Consider the following 25,109-nt stretch of genomic DNA (forward strand, 5'->3'; position numbering starts at 1 on the left):
ATAAAATGATGTTAATTTTATGACATAAAAGTGATGAAACTCAGAGGCTCACGTGCTTTCTGAATAACTAATGTTAGTGTCTGAAACCCTCATTGTATGCAAGCTCTTCAGTAGGTAATTAATTCCTTTCTCAAAAAGAGAACATATTTTGTAAGTTAGTAAGACACCCTAAACTTGGGGGTTGGGAAAGACTCAGAAGTGAAAATATGTCTCAGCGATTATAAGTGCAGATATTTGGGGACAAGAGCTCTAGGCTAAGTCCACAACTACACTCGAAGAATAAATTAACGCCTTACACATAGTAGGTGTACAACCAACCTGTGTTGAATTAAAATGAACACTGTAAAAGTTACTTATAAAATGTATGAATGTTAAATTTTCTGTCCTTATCAATCTCTCTGCTTTTGTTAAGTGAAATAATGTCAGCAGAAGAGCTTGTGTTGAATCAGAATTATTAAGACATTGTATCATGAAAGAAAGCTTAAGTGCCTTAAATTCTTAAAGGTTTCATAAAACCGAGTACTGTATACAGCACATCCACAGTGGGCACTTTATCAAAAATAACATATTTCCCATCAGATACAGCAATGCATACCTGTTATACCCAGAATTCCTAAATGATAAAATACCCATTGAGATTTTATTTTCCCCAAACAAAGGAAAGAAGCAGCTCCCTTGGGCCAATTTTTTAAGGTTTATTTTTGAGACTGAGCATAAGCAAGGGAGGGGCAGAGAGTGAGAGGGAAACACAGAATCTGAAGCAGGCTCCAGGTTCCCAGCTGCCAGCTCAGAGCCCACGGGGCTCGAACCCACGAACCGTGAGGTCATGACCTGAGCCGAAGTCCAACGCTCAACCGACTGAGCACCCCTTATTTGGGCCAATTTTTAGTTCTTACAAGCTGAGTTTCTCCAGCTATACAATACACCATTGAGAGCTGCCAGCACAAAAGTTTGTGAATATAAGACTGTCGGTGTCTCCCGACGGGAAGACCCCTGCACAGTTCGGGAAGGGGCCATAGGGCATATAATACTGCAGATCACTTTCCGTGGCCGTGTTCCTAAATGTGTGCGAGGCATTATTTAACCCCCAAAGCTCAAGGATAATGCTTGTATTTGCACACTGGACCCTTTTTCCCATACTTCAGGAGAAAGAGGTGTGATGCATACCTGAACTCCCTCTTAGTATTTCAGCCCGTCCTGTAAAGAGTTCAAAATCAGGATACATGATTTCTTAAGAGGCGCGGTGGTGTGTGGCGGGGGATGAAAACCACATGAGAGTTTAGAGGTTGGGCTGTGAGAAGGACTACACAGCTCCTAGCTGTGCCTCTGAGTCTTCCTCTCTTTAGTAAGTGCTTCAGCCTCCACGATGAAAAGCGCAGTTTTCGCACATCGCTTTCAGTTGCTGGAAGTAAATTTTGTTGAAAGTTTCCACAGCTGCTAAAACATTTACAGCAGGGCAAGGACACTCTGCCCTTTGTATGTAGAGAGTGTCTCCACCTCTTTAAAAACATTACAAGACTGTTTTTCTATTTCAAAGACCTGGTATGAAGAGTTTCCCTTTTAAAATAGAAAATTTAATATTGCAGTCGCCTGTTACGATAAAATTTATGCCCATATTCCTCAATTACATGAAATAATTCATGGATGATTTGGAATCTTTTTGACCAGCATTTCCTCATGCAGGATTTGCCACGGCTCATGCTGGGCATCACAGCAAGAAACAACAGTTCCATTTGAGGAACCAGGAATTAGGAAATGGGTTCAAGGAAGGAGGGGTGGTTGCAAGATTGGTTGAGAGTGAACAGGAAGGGAGTAAGTGGAAGCAGTGTGTTTTCTTCAAAAAACAGACTGTGAAGAGCGGAAAACACTGCTGTGAATAGGAGCAAGGAAAGAGTTAAAGCCCTGGAGATGATCTGCAAAGGAGGAATGCTTGAGGGGAGGAAAAGATCAAAGGTATTGGTGCAATGGAGATAAAATGGCAAAGCTACTTGAGGAAGGGAAGGAGGATGGGGTTGGAACAGGAAGAGCATGGAGTTGTAGGTAGACCCATGACCTAGATAAGGTGGTGGGTGGGTAGGGTGAAGTTGAGTGTATGACCTCCTGGTGACTTCTGTGTTCTGTATTGAATTTAGCTTCTATAGATGCTCAAGTGGGGGAGTAAGTGCTGGGAAGAGGACCAAGAATGATGAAGGTGTAGACATTGTGAGAAAGTGAGGATGAGAAAGGGATGAGGAAGTACAGGCCAGAGTCGCCAGGCAGCCTTGAGGAAACTTGGATATCAGCAATTCGTAGGCATTAGTCAGCAGAGCTGTGTGATTTCGTTGTCTTTGCCAGTTCTCAGCAGCATGGTAACGGTTGATCGAAAGGTAAGCGAGTGTCATTCGTGGTGCAGAAAAGGGATTCAGTTTAGTCATTCACATTAAATAAAAGAGGGCCTATTAACTAAAAATATTTTCTAAAAAATACTTTATTTGACTTTTTATTGGACTTTTCCTTGTGGTAAGTTTGGGAAAATAGTGGGTTTTGGGTAAGAGTTCAGGTACCTTTCTGACCACGATGAGTCACTTCAGTAACCATGATCAGTTTGTTCAGGGATAGACACTGAAAGGATTTTTGCTGTTATGCCTGCGTCTCTTCTGCAGGGCTGGCATTGTGGGCATGTGACCTGTGCAGTTGCACAGGGCCCTGTCCTCCTAGGCTTTGCCGTCACCATCTTGAAATTCTTCACAATTTTTTAACAGGGGCCCCACATTTTCATTTTGCCCTGAGCCCTGCAAATTACATAGCAGTCCTGCCTACAGCATTTTTTTTAATCACTCCAAATTCCCTTTTCCTTCCTGTCTTGAATATTCTAAAATTTGGAGCCTGGCCCTGAGATATGTGTACATTTGGAGTTCTTAACTACATTCTGGCCTTTAATTTTTAGACAAATGTATTTTAAATAGATGCTTCTAAGTTCCCTAATCTTGAAAAGTCAAGAAGAAAACAAGTAAAGCCAAATTCCTATAAACATTTATACATTATTGTACCCCTTGCATTCCCTAAAACCTTTAGAGCTGGTTAGTCTCTTTATGTTTGCAGACACTTCATGTCTCAGATCAGGTCAAGGGAGATTAAATGACTTGCCTGGTTAAATGGCAATTTATTACACAACTAGACTACAACTGACATTTCTGATATAAAATCTCTTGTTTTTTCTGAATCTCTGCACTGTCGCCACAGTGTGGTCATTTTTAAGCTTATAATTCAACTTTAAACCTATGGAGCCAATTCCTAATAGAGACAAAGAAACAAAGCAAATGATAGAATGCAAAAGGTATTAGCATATTCTTAAGAATTGTGATTTTTTGAAGTATGCTTTGATATCAGAGTTCTACCTGACCACTATTTAGCCAATCATAGAAGAATTTTATACTAATCATTGAAATTGTTTACAGTCCAGAATGCTGGATACTGGATAATTCTTTAGGATGATGGTCAGAGGAAGAGAGTAGTAGAGAGATTTTCACTGAACTGGTTATTAGGGTGGTTCAGAATTTATTAGTTATTAATAATCCTTTTTATTTTGGATGTGCATGTAGTCAGGGGAAATGGGCTTTGCTCTCTACAGAGGCACAGTCAACACCCAGTAGAATGTCCAGGGAAGAAGAAGTTTTATAGCAGATCCTTCAGTACCCAGTAATAGTTAAACATTTATAAATACTAATGTTGAATACAAATTAAAACATTTGTAGCTAAAATATAGCTTTAAAATTCCAAACCTGTGGGGTTCCTAGGTGGCTCAGTCAGTTGAACATCCAACTCTTGATTTTGGCTGAGGTCATGATCCCAGGATCTCAGGACCAAGCCCCCACATTAGGCTCTGCACTGAGCCTGGATCCTGCTAAGATTTCTCTCACTGTCCCTCTGCCCCTCTCCCCTGCTTACATGCTCACTCTTTCTCTCTCTCTCCAAAATAAAAATTAAAAAGACCAAACCTGAGTAAATACGGAAGAGAGGAGTCTTTAAGGTTTATTTTTTCCTAAGACCTCAGCCACACCCTGGTAGTGAGTACAGAGCTCACTCCAACAGGGATGCTCACCCACATTTCATGAGAACCCCATTTTAGCTCATTATTTTCATGGTACACAAATAGGCCATTAATGTGAAGCCCATATTCACTTCAGAGTATAATTTCTGACTGCAATATTTTATTTCTATCCAAAAACTTTAACTGTGTTACACAATGGTTTAGTAGAAGAAGCAAGCAGCTTAGTCACTTACTAGTTAGATGATCTTGGGCCACTTAATCTCACTGATTTAAAAAGGAAAGGATTATGTCTTATTATGAAGGGATGTTGAAAGTGTTGGATCATATAATATGTGTGAATTATATAGTACAGTGCCTGCTAGGTATTAATATACAGTAAATTGTAAGCTTGTATTTTCATATTAGTACAGGGTCTTTCTAAAAATCCTCCTTTGATGAAAAATAGTTCATATAATAAATAATAGACGAGGGTTGCATTACCTTGCAGCAAAAGAGCTTTACCAGCTTGATGAAAGGGAACATTATTTGGCCAACATCATAAGTAATGTTACACGGGAAAGATAAACAAGAGAAAGAGATCAGGAGATGGATGGTTGGTTCGTAGGCAAGCTGTACAATTAAATAAGGTGGTTAGGGTGGGCTTCCTTGAGAAGGCCGGATTTTGAGCAGAAAACTGAAGGAGGTGATGGAGTTAGCCATGGACGTGAGGCAAGAATGAGTGAGTGAGGAAAAGGATGATAGGAAATCAGATAATGAAGCCTAGTGAAAGCTGGAATTTATAGGGTCTTATGGAACATTGGAAGAAGTTAGGCTTTACTACGAGTAAGGTGGGCACTTCACACAGGGTTTGAAATAGAGGGGTGTTATCATCTTATTTGTGCTTTTAAGGGATCTATTCGATTGCTAGATTGACAATAAAAAGAAGGAGGGCAAGGATAGAAGCAGGCAACTCTTAGGAAGCAACTGAAGTGATCAAGGCAACAAGTGATGGTGCTAGAGCCTTTAGAATGATTGGAAAGTGGATATATTTGGAAGTTAAGCCAATAGGATTTCCAGATGAACTGGATGTCAGGTGTGGGAGAAAGTGAAGATTCAGGGCTAACTCCAAAGATTTTATTATGTGCCGTTGGAAGCATTGAGCTGTCATCAGATGGAGATGACGAAAGGTATGAGTGGAGCTAGGTTGGAGTTGGTTTTGAGATGTCTATTAGATTAGACATGAGACAAGTAGAAATATTGAAGTTGTTGTTGGATATGCAAGGCTGAATCAGGAGAGAGAGCTGACTTGCAGATAGATAAAGGACCATGCTACTCTTAAATTCAGAAAGCAGAGAGAAGAGAAAGAACCAGCAACAAATATGGAGAAGGAAAGCCATCAAGGTCAATAGGAGGGAAAGTTAAAGGTCTTGAAAGGAAAAGAAGTTTATCAAGAAGGAGTGACCAGCTGTGTCCCAAGTTGAGGGCCAAGGAGTTACCGTTGGAAAGTCAATAATGACTATGACAAGAGCATTTTCAGTGAAGGGGCAGGGGAAAACATTTTAATGGAATGAACTGAGAGAAAACATTATCCTGTATTTACAACCCAAATTACAAGAGCAGAACTGCCATTGGTGACATGAGTTTTCAAGATGGAAAACCATTTTTAATGAAGTTCCTTAGAGAACAAAGTTGAATATTCCCTCAGTGCACACAGTAATTGCATTTCTGGAAATTTAAGTGTATAATAAAATCTGTGTTTCAGTGTATAAAAATACCTCGTGTTGGTAAAACAAAGTTACTTCTGACACATCATTGGAATGGTTTTCTCACACATGAATGTGCAGAGGGGTTTTGGAGAGTTGAATGGAATAAGAGAAGATTCTTCGTTGTGTTGAACTGTCCCACATATAATAGGGTAGACAGCATATCTGACTACCCACCACACAGCCCAAATCATTGTGACACCCAGAAATTGTCTCACAGGTTTCCAAAATGTTCCCTAGGGAAATAGTCCACCCTTGCAGAGTGCCACAATTCTAGATCTCGAGAGTCACTGTTATGGCTCTGGCGGGAAACATGGTAATTGAAGGGAGTTTAGTAAAAGGATTGTTTATAGACAGGTAGTGTTCTGTGAAACTGAAAGGAATAGTGAGGGATATTAGGACTTGCAGCCTGGAATATTACCACATCTAGCCCTGAAGGAGCAAGAGGTCAGAAAAGATACCGGAGCACACAGAACAAGACCTAAGTCTGTGAAGATAGGACCCGAAAAGAGGCATGACCTTCACTAGTCCACTCATGGCTCAGCCAGGAGGATGCGACACCCTGATCGCTCTCCTACTCTCCACTTCTGCTGGTGCCTCTGCTGGTCCAGCTGAAGCCAGAGGGCAAGAGGAGCGAGGCAGATGCAGTCTGGACAGTCAGCCTCACTGGACTTAACAGCAGTGAAGAGGGTGGAGAGTGGGTCTGGAGGGGCAAATGGAGAAGACCTAACACAGTACTTACCTTTGTTTCCCTAGGTATTCTAAGTAATTCCTCTTTGGCCTTTTACTGTAGGAATACAGTATTTCATTCATTGTACAGACTTTTATTTCATAGCATACACCAGTACTTTTTGTGGTTTAAAAGGCTCTGGACGTTTGGGGATATTTTCATTCTTTGATGTCTTATCAAACGTTTATATTTCACTATATGACAGTGCTTATCCAAAACTATTTTTTGTTACTCTCTTTAAGATAATGTCTTAATATGGGGCGCCTGGGTGGCTCAGTCAATTAAGCGTCCGACTTCGGCTCAGGTCATGATCTCGCGGTTCGTGGGTTCGAGCCCTGCATCGGGCTCTGTGCTGACAGTTAGCTCAGAGCCTAGAGCCTCCTTCAGATTCTGTGTCTCCCTCTCTCTCTGACCCTCCCCAGCTCATGCTCTGTCTCTCTCTGTCTCAAAAATAAATAAATGTTTAAATTTTTTTAAAAAAGATAATGTCTTAATAAAGAATAACTGTTTTAATAAAGCACGTGAACATTTTGATTTTCCTCTAAGACAATGAGGAATCAAAGACATGTGAAAGAGTTATGAAATATTTGCTTCTGTCAATATTGACATGACCAGATCATGGGGAAAAAAAAACAAGACAAAGTATACAAGAGCATAAGCATAAATAGAAAGTAGTATTGAATCTACCATCAGGATAAACAGCTTTTGCAGAATACGACATATGATGCAAGCCAGCCAATGAGCCAGTAAAGGAAAGTTGATGTTAATATTACTGAAAAAAAAATGGTAAAAAAGTAAATAAAAATAAAAACCTTTCAGTCACATGCACATATGCATTTAAACTTACACAGTGCCTTATCTGAGAATCCTGAGGGAATGTTCTATATAAACCCTGTCTCTAATATATATATTAGATACACACATAAACACACTCATAAATCGATTTTTTAGTAAGAATGCTGTATGTTCTGATACTATGAGTCCTCTGGCAATATATTCAAACAGTGTTTTCATTTTTAATGTTAAATTTCTTTTAAAGGAGGGAGGAAGTTGTACATATGATCATCTAGTTAGTACAAGCAGAAAAATAAGCGAGATTTTGCTTACATTGCTAAAATAATACCAAAATATCAATAATTAGGACCTGATTACTCTTAATTAGATATCCACACAACTGCAGTTCCCTAAATATTTGCCCACTTTCTCATGTAAGGTAGAGGCCTTGCCATTTGTCAGTGTCTGTATATCCCGAGATGTGAAGTGTAACATACATTCTGAACTATCATTTTAAAATATGAATTATTGAATGATACATGCTCTGTTGAATTCTGGATCTTAAAATGTCTATTATCTTTAGAGTTACTCTCAAATGACAGACTTTTAAAAATAATAATTAAAGTATATGTGCTATTCACATGCCTGGAGATGATTTTATATCATTAAACTTCTGCATAAATATGCTTCAATAAGCAATTAAACTGAAGACTCTGGTTTGCATTTTAATCCTCCTTTTTCTCTGTGAAGTCATCACAATCATGTACCTTTGATCTCGCAGTCATTTCTGGCACCAGATTCAGACATCACAAATGAACAATTATTACTTAATAGAATGGAATTCAAAGACAATGGAGTCTAATGAAATGGGGCTTTGTTTTAAACAAAAGTGAAACGTTTTCTAATAGTTGCAAAGAAAGAGTTCTAAGCCCATTAAAGAAATCAATTTATGATCTGAACATGTTGAGAGCTCTTCTTAATGGTCTTCTAGACACCAAGCAGCTTGAAATTTGAAATTTTTCTTGGAAAAGTAAAGGCTGTCTGCCTTGGGGGCTTCTGTTTCTCTTCTTTCCTTTTACCCATATTTTTTTTTTCTGCTCCTACAGGCTGTTCCACCTCCCAACTTTGAGATGCCAGTCTCCATCCCAGTGTCCAGCCACAACAGTTTGGTATACAGCAACCCCGTCAGCTCACTGGGAAACCCCAACCTTTTGCCACTGGCCCACCCTTCTCTGCAGAGAAATAGTATGTCTCCTGGTGTAACACATCGACCCCCAAGTGCAGGTAACACAGGTATGTCCTCATAAGGACACAATGTTAGCAAATCATTAAAAGAAGCCACTCTTAGATAGATGTTCACTTTTTCAGTTTTCCATTTGTTATGTTCCTTCATTGCTTAATAGCCCTATTTTCAGTCTTTAACCACGTTAGCCTGTCTTGTGAGATCTTTCATAATCTGCTGTTTATCTGTTCAGACTTTCTATCACCCATCTCTCATGTGGCTATATTTTGACCACATGCTTTCTCAGACAGAAAGTAGAATATCCTGTCTCCATTCTTTTGCTTTTGCTCTTCTCCCACCTAAAATGCCACTTTCCTTTTCCCTCGTAGCCAGGTATCACCCCATTCTGTGAAATCTTCCCCTCTGTCCTCTGATAGTATTTGCGCCATTTAGTTATTTATTATTTTGGTCAATTTTTATTTACTTATATAGAAACTTACACCACAAAAGATTTAAAGTGGAAAAGACATGTGATAAAATAGCATAACTTATAAGAAGTGTGAAATAGAAACAAAACTAAATGAGATTAAGAGCCCATCATGAGAACGTATACACCTGCCACAAATTTGTCTCAACACTTCTGAGAAATCCCTACTGTTGTACAATTCACAGTGTTCCAGAGAAAAGAAATTATTGCTCAGGAAAAGTTCAACCATTTTCTTACTCAGATCAAGCAGAACACAATATGATGTGCTGTATTGAATATGTGTCTGGATTTAAAGAACCTTGAAGGGAAGAAAGTCTTCCTGATTTGCCAGCTTCACAGATGGAACTAAGTAGATGTATATTAAATACAACCAAACAATTTCTTCATATTTCCAAAAGAAGCACCGAGAATAACTGTACTTCTAAATTATATAAAGCAAAACATTAAACATTACATTTTATTTTTTAAAAAGCACTCCATAGAAAATTTTTAATATGTCTTAGGCACACATAACTGTATTAAAAGCAATTTATTCACAGAAGATTTTTTCCTTGAGAATACTTCAATATCTGCCTTATAATTAGAACTAAACGTATTACTATTAAGTACGGAAACTTTATATAGAAAATATAACCAAAATAGCCAAATAATAAAATCTTGGTAAATCTTGAGTCTGAGAGATATGTCTAAAAGACTTCATTATGCCATTCTTTCTACTTTTGACTATGATTGAAATTTTTCATAAGAATTTTCAATAAGTGTATGCTATTCTTTTCACATTATACTCAAATGCAGTTGAATTTCCTGTTTGATAAACTCATGCTCATTTATCTTTTAAAAAATTCATACTTTATTTCCAAAACATTATTTGATTGGAAATAACAAAAAAATTTCTTGAAATGTAATGAACATTTTCATCAAATTCCAAAAACAAAACAAACAAATAATTATAGAGTATCTCTTAGAATCCATTAGAAAATAACCTAACTAATACTCTATTCTCTTGGCTAAATCTTGTTCCTTAAAAACTAAGAGTAATTATTATGTTCAATATCTTACTGAAACACCCCAGCTCTTATATTTTAACACTGTCAAATTTTAATGTTCTTTTTTAAGTTAGCGAATAAGCATACCTTTCGAAATTTTTAGCCACTGAAACCCGTTTTATGGTGTCAGTAAGGAAAATTCAGGTAGTAAACGAGGTCATTCACTGTGGGTAGATTCATGAAATGATCAAAGTTCTGGACAATTAGCATTTTAACAAAATTAATTATAGAAAATGTATTTACAAGGAATTAAACATCAAATATATGGTTATTTAAAAATATAGTAAACCTTACTCTTTTTTTTCACTCTCTGTAAAACATCCAAAAATAAAAATTCAGAGACCATTTAAACACTGGATTTTTTAAATGTAACCTTTGTTAGAAAGAAAGATTCTGTAAAATGTCAGTGATTGAATGTAGGTTTAATGTTTGAGCACAGCATGTCATAATAAAGTAAATGTCAGCCTTCCAACTTATTTTATAAATTTAGGACTCTTGGGAGAGCCAAAATACTGTGGTTGCTAAAAGTAAAGTGTGTTGTTTTGTGGGCCTTTAGCCTTTTCTCCTTTTGATCTTCCCCTTTAATCCATAGGTGGTCTGATGGGTGGAGACCTCACATCCGGTGCAGGCACCAGTGCAGGTGAGTAGAGACTTCTGTACTACAGCGTGTGTCATTGTTCAGGGCCCTTTACTGGGAGATTTGCAGGACGGAAGTCTTTTGAACAAAGTGAAGAGATCTGTGAGATGCACGGAAAAATGGCCCCAAGAATTTCTAAAGCGTTTTTATGAAGCAGGAGGGAATGGATAGTAACTTAGAAGAAGACTGTTAACCAGAACTTTTCTTATCAAGCTTCAGCTAGTCAACATAGTCAGAAATGAAAGCTCTGATCAAACCAGTTTAATCCTGGATATCATCTCTGGATACAGAAGTACCTTCAGCAAGCCTTGCCAATTGAGTTCTCTGTTAATCATGTCACATTAAATGTGAATCTCTCTCCACTGAAAGAAATACCAATCCTGTACATTTACTGAAAGAGAATACTTTTTTTAAAGGAGGGGGTGAGATTATAACCATTCAACAATATTGTTAATAAAGTAAAGCTAAATTTGGCATGAACATGAGCACTTAGAGAATTTGAATATAGTATACCCTCAAAAAGCTCGTTGAATATATTTTAGCTCTTAAGAACTTCTTCCACTGTGGCTAGTTGTCTTACAGTCACTTTTCTCCATGGTTCCATATTAATTCATATGATTGTGATTATTGAGAATGATGTCATTTTCAGTACAGAGGGAAGAAGCACAGTAGTTTTTAATGCTCACTGCAGTTCACTATTGGCAATACAAGTAACCATGGTAATTCCTGCAGCTATAACATGCTGTACATTTAAAATAGTACAAGACATGCATGAATGACACAAGGTTATGTTTGAAATGTCAAAAAAAATCCAAGCTTATTGAAATATCCATGGACAACCTAATTAAAATATTTTGCCAGGATGAAATATACTAGCATGCTAATTTTAAGAAAGAAGATAAGGAAAATCAGCCTACAGAAACATTTTTATAAATATATCCACTTGGGGGTAATGTTTCTCGCTTCTGATATTGACTGTTCATTAATTCAGTGAGTAATGAAGAAAAAGTACTAGAACTGCATGGTAAATTAATAAACAGAATCAATGACACCATTTTATCTATCTTCTTAAAATTAGGTAGAGGCAAATTAATGAGTAAACTCAATATACTGTCTTGCTGAACAGTGAAATGAAGTGCTCATTTTTTCCCCTGAAAAATACTTTGAGGTTTGTAGCCTCAAAATTACAAAACCAGATCAAAGCCAGACCAGTGTTTCTTGGATTCAAGTCTCTGCCAAAACTATGGTTAGAGAGAATGTTGGGGAGTAAGAATTGGGGTTGTCACAAAGACCAAGAAAAAGATAAACCTAATAAATGGCTTAGATGTTATGATATTTTATCCAGTATCTCAATGCTGTTATAGGAACAGCCAATAGTGGTGATTAAAGTTATTAGAAGTAGTAAAAAATATATGGGGAGGGGGATGGGTTACTTCGCCTTAATGGAAACAGACTCTTGTTTCTGCTTAATAGCTAGAATGCTTTAGGATTCTCTATTGAAAATAAGAAGTGTTTGGTTGTTCAATTATGCTGTCATTGTCAATTCTCTGACAGCCCACTAAATTTAATGGCCCTCCAGGGAGAGAGAAGACAATCTTCTACGTGTAAAAGTTAGCCACATACATGGCTATAGCATCATTGAACTAAAAAAAAAAAATCTTACGAACTTAGCAGATTTATCTTCCTACTTCAGGATCTCTGCCATAGAGAGGAGAATCTTCTACCTCAAAAATAGAAGGAGACAAAAAGAATTGCTCCACCCTGATATAATAAACGTTATATCTGGATGAGTGTGTCTCATAGCCGTGAGCATGTAACTTTCCCAGATACTATTGACTTCGGAAGGAGTTACTTCCCCACTTTTTAAAAATAGAGGAAGAAGCCCATCGTGGCTCTGGTTCCACAAACACCTGTTGCAGATGCCGTTTAGTGGGCTTCAGCTTAGCTGTCATTCCTGCTGCAGCCTCAGCCATCGTCCCCTTCTGTCTCAAACCCGCCAGTATCATGTGTCAAAGCTGAATATATCTGTGCTGATGTCAGAGAATCACATAACACCAGCGAAAGCAAGGCCAGCCAGAATGTCTCTGCATTTTCAGAAAAGAAAACTAAAGGAAAAAGGCCAAAAGATATCTTCCAAATTTTGAATATTGTCATTGAAATTCAAGGTCTCAGTTAAAGTTAGAAACTCTGAGGCCAAGTGTACATAATTAAATACTTTTCAGTCTTTGTACTTTTTTTTTCAAGATCAAGTCATCTCAACTTGTAAAAAGGAGACAATACCATGTAGAAGGGAAGTAAGTTTAACATTTAGTGTGTGCTTGTAAATACCAAGAGACCAAAGAGATAAGCATTCTCCTTCTCAGCTCAGCTTGATAATAAAGTATCGCCTCTTTCCCATCCAGTCCCTGAGCTATACCTCTCCCTCATTCCATAATCCAGTGAATCATCAAGTCTTAACAACTCTGCCTCCAATGTATTTCCTAAGTCTACTCTTTTCTCTCCATTCCTGTCCCAATGCCTTGGTTCAGATTCGTAGCAACATTCAAGGACTGTTTCCAGAGCCCCCTAATTTGTCTCTCCACTTCACATTGTATCCCACTCCTGTCTCCCCATGACTGATTAGCCTTTCTCATCATTTATGTGCCTAAAATCCAGCAATAGCTTCCCATCTCTTTCAGAATTAACCATGAGCCTCCTATCTCTGGCCTAGCCTCTGCTCTGTTCTTAAACTTTTCATTCTGCTGCTGCCAGCAAGAACCCTGCACTCTATTAATAGCAGACATTTAAATTGCTCTTACTATGTGCTTTACAAAAAGGAACTCATCTTTTCTCATTATGGTTCTTTTTTTTTTTTAATTTTTTTTAATGTTTTTTATTTATTTCTAGGAGAGTGAGAGAGACAGCGTGAGCAGGGGAGGGCCAGAGGGAGAGAGAGGGAGACACAGAATCTGAAACAGGCTCCAGGCTCTGAGCTGGCAGTCAGCACAGAGCCCGACGCGGGGCTCGAACCCACGAACCGCGAGATCATGACCCGAGCAAAAGTCGGACGCTTAACCGACTAAGCCACCCAGGCGCCCCTCATTATGGTTCTTTAGAGCAGATTTCATATTATGCCCTTTCTATAGATGGGGAGACAGAAACAGAGAAGTTAAATGATTACCGGATATGGAACCCAGGCAGTCTATCTCCAAAGTCCATCCTCAACCACTTCATTGTGCTGCTGCTTTCCAAATAGCATTGAGGCAGCTTGACTTCATGTATGCCTTCCTAGTGTGCCTTCCCCTCAACTTCTTCTTGATTCTGAGCCTTCCTTGTCATCCCTCAGAATTTAGTACAGCCATTCAGGAAATGTTTTCTTCCGGAAGGAATTATGCATCTCTTTTCTCCCATGGCAGCCTGTGACCACATCACTTACCTCATTGCATTGCAGTTGCAATGTCTGGGCACACATCTTCTTTTTTGTTTGTTTTAATCTTTATTTTTGAGAGAGAAAGCAGGGGGAGGGTGCAAGTGGGGGAGGGGCAGAGAGAAGGGGAGACACAGAATCTGAAACAGGCTCCAGGCTCTGAGCTGTCAGCACAGAGACCGACCTGGGGCTCAAACCCACAAACTGCAAGATCATGACCCTAGCTGAAGTAGGATGCTTAACCGACTGAGCCACCCAGGTGCTCCTGGGCCACACATCTTTCTCCTGGATACTTAGCCCTCAAGGGCAAACTGTGTCTTTCTTACTCAGTTTGGATTCCCAACTCAACACGTAAGAGGTAGCACATGGCAGATGCTCCATTAATGTGAACAAAGGAAAACTGATCTACTGGTTATAAGTTTTTAATAATGTTGATCCAAAAAAAAAATGAAAGAATACTTCAAAGAAATAATAGTAATTTTAAATGCAAAAAGATAGACCCTTGATCTGTAATTCACAAAAATAATGTATTCTCCTGATACTTCTACAGTGAATAGTGAATTATTTGATCAAATGGAAGAGCAATATTGGCCAATAAAGTTTCACTAACTTTTCTATCATGCTGAATAGAAATCCTGAAGAAATGAGATATAGCAGTAAATGAAATGTGTTGGTACCTCAGACCATCACAAGTCACCTCTTAAAGTAATTAACCTCTTATCACTTAAATTGAAGCAATTTCAAAGATAAAGGCAAATGGTAATAAAGAAGTAACAAGATAGGTTTGCACTGTTGGTATAAGGGAAGTATACAGCAAGTCATTCTATAATACATTAGTAGTGACATTTCTAGGTTTCAGTTCAGTTATTCATCCACTACTTAGTCCTTTCTCTCGACAACCAACCTGGAAGTCATTGCTTTTCAAATTATATTTTGTCAGATCTCTGTATATTGAAGCCTTCAACATGCTAATCTTAGTGGTTGTTGAGGATTGTAAAGTTGAGTTTGGCTGAGATTTTATAATCATTAGATTTAGGAGAAATAAGAGGTAGGCATTCTCTTTTTCAGCTCAACTGGATGATGAAGTATGGCATCTTCCTCACTCAGTCTCTGAGCTGTGCCATGTGTTGGCTCTGCCTCAGGTCCTCTTGTGCATGTATTGACTAATGTGGTACACACACAACAATGCCTTGTGTTGGATTACTCACTATCCTATTAGTACCCTTTGTTTTCACTTTGATAACACAGTTGCTTTTTATTGTGTAGGAAGTACCAGTATGCTCAAGGATTCATGACTGAGACAAAAAGAGAGAAAGAGAAAAGGGGAAGGATAGAGAGAGAAAGAAGGAGAGCCCTTTAGGAATCTCTTTGAAAATTTAGAAGAATTTTACAATTTACATAGCTATTTGACAATAAGGCAAAGGAGATTTATGTATATTGGTTAATAATTTTAATTGGCATTTATTGTAAATTAGATATAATTTTATAAAAAAGAAACTAACAGCTGTTTCCTTATTTTGATTGTTAATTGTTTACTATTTTATGCATTTGGTTGTCAAGCATTGTCACTTCTGGAATGCTTAATTTATATCAGCTAAATACATGGAGACTTGATGGTGGCAATGTACTGCTGTGGATAAAGCACTGAGCAGTGAATAAGGAGCCCGGGCTTCTAGGCTCTGAAGAGACTCCATCTAGCACGATCTTAGGCTGTGACTTTGAACCTCTGAAGTTTGTACACATGTTGGGGATAAGGCACAGATATCTTCAGAGTCTTTTTACACTCCGTGTTTTATGATTATATGATCATAGAACTTCACTTACATAACATTTTTGTAATTCATTTAGTATTAAAAAATAAAAAGTTAGCATCTTATAAAATAGAACTCTGAAGAGGAAAAAGGTCATACAAGGTTTCAATCACTCTGTACCAGTACCATCGTTTTGCAAGTATTTGTTTTTTGAGAATATTTATCAAAACTTTCTTGGCTGACTTTCTTATCAGCCAAAAAGACTTCTCTGCAATTCTGACTCAGTGATTTAAAATATCAGTAAATTAATTAAAAATTCAGTCCAAAAGAATTGGCTTTAATAAGTTTATATTTTTGTAACCTAACAATACACAAATTCAGACTGTAATATTCAAGAAAGAAAGATGGCTCCCATTTAGTTGCTTTCAAATAAGAAAACTATTTTTGTTAGTATAAAATATAACTTTATATTACTTTTTTAAAATACTGTTATTAGCATGTGAAAAAAATCCAACTTAACAGTTGGATTCTTGTTTTGAAAGTATTATTCTGTTAGTTTGAGTTATTCTGAATAACAATTCTAAATTCACTTGCAGTTTTACCTTGGGAGTTCACACAAAACAAAAGATCCAACAGCATTGCTTTATTATTATCTGTGAAATTAACTAACAATAATATTTTTAATCCAAATGAAGGTTATCTAGAATTATTAAAGGAAAAAAATACTGAGTCCCCTAGTTGGATAATCTACAGTACGTGATACTTAGCCATAGCCAAGAAAATCAGTATCGACTTTCCATATACAGGACCTGGAAAATTAGAAATAAACTGTGCCTTGACACCATTCTCTACGGGCCAATGTTGAAGTGGGAGAGGCAGGCCAAAGAGAAGACAAATGAATGTTATAGGCAAAGTTAGGATATCATAAAATCTCCTTTCAACCCCATTAGTTTAACTTAATTCCTTTTTTTTTAATTTTTTTAAAATTTTTATCTATTATTGAGAGGAGGGCGGGGCAGAGAAAGGGAGACACAAAATCCAAGGCAGGCTCTAGGCTCTGAGCTGTCAGCACAGAGCCCGAAACGGGGCTCAAATCCACAAATTGTGAGATCATGACCTGAGCCAATGTTGGATGCTTACCCGACTGAGCCACCCAGGCACCCGTAGTTTAACTTAATTCTTAAGGAGTTTGATTTTTGCAGAGAAAAACAAAATCTCAAATTATAACTTCCTAGATGAGTGTTTAGCAGATTTTAGAACCCTTTTGTGTATCATTTCTGTCTTCACAATTTGTATCTTTTTTATCCCCATCTTTCTATTATATTCAGTAAAGCAATGCGAAAATTTGTCTCTTCACTAATATCCCATTGATTTAACCTGACAGTGTGACTAATAATAAAACTTTGGTCATTTGTAATATTAATACAAGTGGTTTAATATTTCCTCCTAAAATACTGCTTTTACTCATCATTTGTCTTTCTTCTAGCAGTTCTTTTCCCTCATACACTGTTGGTTTCTCTTCTTGTTTTGGCATCATCACAAGATTTTATTTGGGAATAATACAGAAAGAAAAGCTCTTTTCAAAATCATTAGTGATATGAAATTGTGCATCAATAGACGGGAGATGCTGAAGAAGGGATGTGGTTAAAAAAGCCCCTCTTTTGGAAATCAATTTTTTACCTACCAGGGACTTTCTGGGGCTTCAAGGCTGTTGGCCAAGAGTGTAATTTGCTGTTTTTAGACAAACTTTTGCCAGTCACTTAAATTTTACAGTTTAAAATTCTAGTGTGTTCACTAGACTCTCAATTCAGAGAGTATTATAGAAATGATACAGTCTCGTATTTAAAAGAGTAAGTCAAATACATTCCTTTAATTGATTTTAAAGTAAAGGAAACAGTATTGTACCAAAACCTGGATACACAATTTCAATTTATAGTCTATGGATGTGTCCACAGATGCTTTAGTATTTACTGGGTTTATTTATTATTGTTCCATTTTAATTTTTTTAACTGAATTTTTTACTTGTTAACTATTTACTAAACACTGTGCACTCCTGTCACAATTTCTTGACCTTGCCCTCCATTTACAACCTCCAGTTATGGCAAAGAATTGATTATGCTGAATTTGTCGAAAGGGGGAGGGTGGGGAACAGCCTGCCATACTATTATAGGTTGTTATAATGTAGTAATAATGGCAAATCTAAATCTGTGGTCAATTTCCATATTCAAAGATGATGACATTAATTTACATAACAATCATGAAAAAAGGACCCGTTAGTTTAACATTAAGCAACTCAGAGAAATCTAGAAGATGGTGGAGCATATTCTTGCACAAGCAGTAATTGGGTGAACTATTCCAGGGGCAGATATTCTGAAAAATAAAATAACCAATGAAAATTCACAGTATGCTTATGGGTGACATTATTGCCCTTGGAAAGTCTGTGAGTTCCCATTTTATAAGATTGTTGTGAAAATTAAATAAGGTAATGATGCAAGGCATCACCTAGCACAGTTTCTGCACGAAAGTGCTTGTTAATAAATGTGAGCATTGTCAGTATTATAATAATCTATATTCTTGATTTCCTAAGCGAAAAATAAAGCTTAGTTTATTTATATGCATTCGCAGTAATTAATAGTATATGCGCAGTAAGTGAGTAGTGCACTAGTAGGCTTCACAGACATGTCTGCCGCAGCCCCTGCCCTCAAGGGTGGGAATAAATAAGAGAGATTAATAAACCCAAGGCGGAATCCCAGAGTGTGGTGCCGTGCAATACACTTCACTTGGAACATTATCATCTTCTGATGTGTTTGCAGCAGTTGTGTAAATGTTAAAACCACAAGTAATTATTCTTTCTCTTCTGTCACATTCTCTCTAATTTGTACTGTCTCAATATTTTTGTTTATAAAAATGACTGAAAGAATGAGCGATTGTGTCAATAATGAAGACACCCCCTCATTTTTAGCAAAGAGACAGCCCCAAAATCTCAAGAAGTGAACAATTAAGTGAGTCATAAATCTATCATTCATTGTTAAGTGCAATTTTTTTAGGATAGCAAGGTTCAATATCATTTTTATGGTGCAATTAAAAACTATCCCTTCAATAAATCAGTAGTCAAAGTAGAATGATATTTTGAGTGCCTTTGTGCATTGAAAACATCAGGTTGTCAGATTCTTCCTTATTTGCAAATGGAGCTTTTATCCCAAGAAATACAAGGATCCATTCTAAATCTGAAACATCTGGCTTTTGTAATAATGTGGAAGAAGCAGCTTGTGTTTTGGATTCAAATAAAAACTGTCCCACTTACTGACAAATCACAGAAGCTCCCTGAACCTCAGTTTCCTTATCTGTCAAAAATTGAGAAGATAATGCCTGACCCACTTGACTGTTAGGACAAAGGAGAGGGTGGCTTGCCAAAACAAACCTGCTTTGTGACAACAGACTCTGAATCTTTGGAAAAACAATTCTGTGAGAAGTAAAATTTCTTTACTCCTGCCTCACAATCCATAGCCTGTTGTATGTGCTGAGTGTTCAGTGCTCAGTATTTAGTTGGCAGATACACTATTAATTTCACAAAAGATACTAAACAGCACACATCCAAGAAACATCAAGGACAAGTAGGGTGGATATGAAATCCACGAAGGTCTGGTTCAACATCAGGGTGACATGGTCAAGCAGAAGAGGCAAGATCTGTTTAGAATGTCTACTGCCCTCTAACTGGTACAGCCAAGAATAGTCTTGGCTTTTGTGTATTCTTGGAGTATTTTTCTAAGAATACACCACAAAAGACACTGAGGTTTTTCAGGAGTTTCTTCATAGTCTAACATTATACATTATTATATTATTTCCCTAAGAAACCCTCAGAGAGAGTGGAGACTTGATTTTATGTTTAAGAATCTGTAATCAGGAATCTTTACCAGGATAAGGATCAGAAAATTTGCTTTGCCCCTATTCCACAGGACGCATATTGAAATTTTCATCATTCCCAGATTTCTGACCTCCAAATGTTTTGTGGTTGCCTTTTGCCTTAGAGCCATCCCATGAAAAAGATCTCCTTTTCCCTCAAAAAAAAAAAAAAAAAAAAGATTGTGATTCACAACAGCTGAATAACATAGCTTCTAGCACTTTTAACAGGGTTTCAGGCATTCAGGGCACAGTGAGTGTAAGACTGAATCTAGAAGGTCATAATATTTTCCTACTAAACTATTTTAAGTGTGTGGAGCAGTGGGTTGTATGAGCAAGTTTACTGCATACAATTTAAAGTAATTGTATACAGTAGAAAGATGTGTGAGATACAAAACAGTGTCCTGACATTGGAAACTAACTTATCTTAAGACCTTTAAAAATTCTAATATAAAATTAATTAATGGTAGCATTATTATTTATGTGGTACCTTTAGTTTAACAAGATTATATGCTGTAAATGTTTAAATTGTTCTAATGCTAACAAACAAAAAACAAAAACCCAGGTTGGTAAAACCTTTTGCTGAAGTAAAAGCAGAAAATCAAAATATCAGAGGTTCAACTTAATGCTTTTCTATGACAGTTTGCACCAAATTCCAAAAAAAAAATTTTTAATTAAAAAAAATAAGATACTATTAACAAACCAGTAAACAAAGTTAGTTTGATACACTTATGTATTAGAAATTATTTTCCAGGTAACAACTAATAACAGATACTATAAAATACTGAGCGTTTCACTATCAAGTTAAGTGGTTCAGATGGAAGCTGGTCTCTTAAATTGACAATAGGTACATAAAAATGTCTCTACCCTCCATTTCAGGAGAGATTATTGACTAAAATATTATAGAATCTGCCTTTAAGAGCATATTTAATCATCCACTCCAAATAGCACACCGAAAGTTAAACAGTTGCTCTGGCATTTAGTGTTGCTAAACCCAATATTTCCTATTTGTAAATATTTATTTATCCAGGAGACCAGAAATACGGTTTGAAACATCGCCATTCTGTGCCTCTTTGTATAAGTTCAGCATTTTCTGATCCAGAAATGCCATTTATGACCACCAAGTCAATCATGTTCCTGAAGCTCTCACATCACCTCTGGCTTAGGAAGGACCTTTAGGTCTCACATCCCAGGTCTCATATGTAACTCGTTTGCTCTCTTCTTTTGTATTCCTGTAATTTTAGAGTAAGATTTGACAAGAAGCATTTTCAAAATCCCAGAGTGTGACCAATTCTCAGGGAACAGGGCATTGGTGTGCTTCAGAGTTTGGACTCTGGACACACTGCTGGTTTAATCATGGCTCCACCAGTTAACAGCTGTTTGACATTGGGCAAGTTGCTGGACCCTCTGTTGTCACATGTTCTCATTATGTAACACAGGGACACTATTAGTACCTGAAAGAGTTATCATTATGAGGATTAAAGGTGTTTTATATCCATGTAGAATAACAAACAATTATACAGCAGTTACTAGGTGCCTGACTTATCTGAGTCCTCAATTTGTATGTTTGATGTTATTGATGCTATTGGGTCCTCAATGTGTATGCTTGATGCAATAGTATCAAATGTTGGTAATAATACTCTATAAAGTATTTGATATTGTTGATATTATTGCATGGTCATATTGGCAATGGCTGCCTCAGGCAAGTATGTGGGAGTCTCTGATTCAGATTACTTTTTTTTAATGTTTTTTATTTATTTCTGAGAGAGAGAGACAGTGTGAGCAGGGGAGGTCAGAGAGAGAGGGAGATACAGAATCTGAAACAGGCTCCAGTCTCTGAGCTAGCTGTCAGCACAGAGCCAGACAAAGGGCTCGAACCCACGAACCGTGAGATCATGACTTGAACCAAAGTCGGACACTTAACCGACTGAGCCACCCAGGTGCCCCTGATTCAGATTACTTTTTGCTTCTCTAACACTAATGGAATCATTACCTAGAGCTAAGAAAACTAAGGCTCAGTGTGGTTGAAGGAACCCTAAATCCAGAGAGGGATGTATCTACTTTATTCTCCTTTGTCCTTGACTGTCTGCCTTGCAGATCCTCCCATCTCGGCTGCCTTATTTCTCATGTGTTCTACGGCAGATGCATCCTAACTAGCTTCCCTGTAAAGGTCTAATCTCTAATCTGCCCCTTCCATGGACACTGTTTCTCTGTCACACAGTTAAGGATGTCACTTACCACTCGCAAACTTACCATGTTTATTCTCTGTAGTATAAAGTTTAGTAAAAGTTGAGTGTAAAGTCTAGAGTATAACGTTAACATGATCTGAAAGGTTTGTGTTAGCCAAGCCTACTTTTCCAGCTTCTGAAGGCAGCATCCTCTAAAACCACCAATGTTCCAACCTCATGGGAATGTTCATCTCTCTCCAACACAGTTGTGACCAGGAGATCTTTCATGCATTCTCTCTCCAGAAAGTCTCTCTGGACCAGCTAATAAAATCCTATTCACTCTTACTCACCGCCCTTCCACCATGCTTTTTCCTAGGATATCATGCAGGCTATCTTTTGGTGGAAAGCTCTATATGAGTAAATTATTGTTGAGGGTTATAGAGACAACCTATGGCAGTAAGCATAAGCACTCATCAGTATAGAAGAAATGACCCAGGGCCTCAGAGTTTTCTTTTTCATCAGGGAAAATTTCTGCTTTATTTGCAGTTAGCTAAAGTAATGTCCTGTGAAATGATTAACAGGTGCAACAAGTGAAGAAGCAGTTTTCAATTAACTCTCTGTAAACAAATTTAGTAGTTGGGCACTTGCATGATTTCCTGACTTCAGTATTACATGGTTGATGAGCAGTTTGTCTCAATGGTGACTTGGTCATCAGCATTTAATCATTACCTCAAATAAGAAATGTTCTCAAGTAGGGTGTAGAGGAGACACCCTCGATATTCGAAATTAGCAAGTTACATATTACATTCTCAGTTTTCATTCACATTCCTTTGGTAATTTAACTTTTAGTGCCATTCCTGAATAATTCCTAATTTTTTCAGCATAATCTGTATATATGTTTTGCAGGCATCTGAAACACTTAAAGAACTAGTCTTTTGCAGGTATCACTGGCTCTAATTGCAGCAGTATAGAAGGGAATGTGTTTGAGGTGGGCTGAGTTGTCTGAAAGGTTGTCAGAACTCTCATGAAAGAGTTGAGGTGTTAGCTGATCCTTAAAGTGAATTTGAATTAAACGGGAGAGCAAACACTGCTAGAACAAAGACTGAGGCATATCCAGAGGACTGCGAACTTGGCTGTGAACAGTGAAAATTAAGTGAGATAGAAGGGGTCAGACTATGTGTTGTTCTGAGAGTCAAGCAGGGCACTGGCCCAACAGTGTTAAGTACGGACTGAAAAAGTAACATGGTAGAAGCAACACTTTAAAAAGATTTTTAGAGAAAATCTTGAGACCATACATTAGATTCATTATCACACACGTGCACAAAAGTTTGCATACAGCTTTAGAGGAGCTTACAACCTTTATGAAGCTCATCATAAGTCCTGGCGAAGAACCTTTCAATTGGAGACCAGGAACCCTGATAAAAGGTCCTAGTCAAATGGTGATGAAAGCCTTAATGAGGATGGTTGCAGTGGCAATGGAGAGAGGCATTTCTGAAGAAAATTTAACATGATTTGGTTTCTGATTGGATAGGGAGCTGGGAGACAAAGTCGGAAGAGTCCAAGATGACAATTCAGGAAACTAAAAAAATATTTTACCAATGAAAAAATTAGCTTGGTCCATAAAAACTAGTTTCTGTTTTGTGCCTACTAGTTTTCCATGTTTGTATTTATAATTGAAAATCATGGGAGGAAAAAGGTGAAAAGATTCATGTCTAAACATCTAAGTAAGAAAGTTTGAGAGCTTTGGGCTCAAAGAGAGCTACAGGCTCAATTGAGCTCTGTGAGACAAGGCAAAATGTCCTCCACACAACATCTTAAGCCAGGAATATGTTCTTTGAATTTACAACTTCTTAAAATAGGAGTCAATTAAAAAAAAAAAAAAAACAGCAAGTGTTTTCAAGTTAACTGGAGAGAAAAAAATTTTTTCTCCTAACACCACATTTCAAGTTTTGTATATTTACACTAGTTTTAATATGAATGTTTAGAAACGTGTAACCAATCGAGGTAGATTCTGTTATCCTTCATACAAATTATATTGTGAATGCTTAACTTGTTTTATGTGAAACAATATTTTTAATCAAATCAAACTATAAAATGAGCAGACTCTAAAGTCGGTCTGTTCTTCATTTTCTTATAATCTATAATCAGGAAATCCATTCACTCACGCTTTATAATTTTTGTGCTTTTAAGTGGTCAGGGGAATGTGACATCTGCATACAGTCACATCTGAATTGATCATTGACCAGGCAGAAGATAATTTTAAAACATGGCATGAGGAAACGTTGAATGTGAATATTAGAACATTACTGAGAGGTAACATTTCCCACCTCCCCAACCCCTGACTTTGAATGAGACCGTTCTCTTTGGTGAATTTATCTTGAGAGGACAACAGCCTCAACGCAGGCCACAGCGTTTTGAGTGAGGCGGAGGCCCGCGGTTTCCAAGCCAGTTTAAATGCAGGCTCTTCTTAGCAGTAAACCACACGCATGTATTCATCATTGATTTTCAAATGATAGGTTTCTATATCGCTGGTTTAGGATCCACAGTCTTGCATTCCTGAATCTATATTATGCCAAAAGAATAACAACTTGGTGGCTGGAAACAGAAATGGTTATTATACGGCTCCAAAATGCTAGCTGGCACAATATGCTAAAAACAGCAGAAATGCACTGGTAAAAGGCAGAATTTATTTGTTCTTAAAAATAACTTTGTGCTCTAAAAATATGGATTTAAGAAGTGTCATCGTGGTTCAAAATATTTTATATTCAATATGTAAACACCTTAAAATATGTGACTAATCTTCTAAAATGGCATAACTTCCAAATAACAAGAAATATTCCAAGAGAAAAATAGAATGCTTTTCAAATCTTTTTTTTTTTTTAGTTTTGAGGCATTTATTGGATGAAAAACTATCATATATATTTACTTTTTTTCCTGCTGCCCTAAATCGTTGTTTAAAAATATGGACAGAAAGATGTAGCCTTTGTTGGAATTTCTCAGAGTTTACTGTAGAAAAAATTTTTTTTAATTTTCAAAAAAAACCTTTTCTCAGAGCCTCCGTGAAGCATTTCCATTTTCACACACTGGCCCAGTGTTTGTCATATCACAGGACAACACATTTCACAAAGCGGTTTTACTTCCTTTTAGCAAAATAACTCCTCCATGCAAACCAGTATCGGCATCTACCAAGCCAGGGTTTTAGTTTCTTCTGATCTA

The 25,109-nt window shown here is 37.2% G+C and overlaps 1 protein-coding gene and 1 non-coding gene across 9 annotated transcripts in view; one reads left to right on the forward strand and one right to left on the reverse strand.

Annotated features, from left to right (window-relative positions):
• Nucleotides 1-25,109, forward strand: part of MEF2C (myocyte enhancer factor 2C) — a 152,567-nt gene that overhangs the window by 110,825 nt on the left and 16,633 nt on the right. For all 8 annotated transcript variants that reach the window (XM_039219377.1, XM_039219371.1, XM_039219370.1 and 5 more), the window contains 2 exons: nt 8,383-8,569; nt 10,624-10,671. In XM_039219377.1, the coding sequence (XP_039075308.1) occupies nt 8,383-8,569; nt 10,624-10,671 (235 nt within the window). The remainder of the gene's footprint in view (nt 1-8,382; nt 8,570-10,623; nt 10,672-25,109) is intronic.
• Nucleotides 13,657-13,741, reverse strand: TRNAK-UUU. Its single transcript has one exon. It is a non-coding gene; the product is annotated as a tRNA-Lys (tRNA).

This window comes from Hyaena hyaena, unplaced genomic scaffold (genome assembly GCF_003009895.1).
Source record: "Hyaena hyaena isolate Hyena2069 unplaced genomic scaffold, ASM300989v1 scaffold_815, whole genome shotgun sequence".
In the NCBI taxonomy this organism is placed as follows: domain Eukaryota; kingdom Metazoa; phylum Chordata; class Mammalia; order Carnivora; family Hyaenidae; genus Hyaena; species Hyaena hyaena.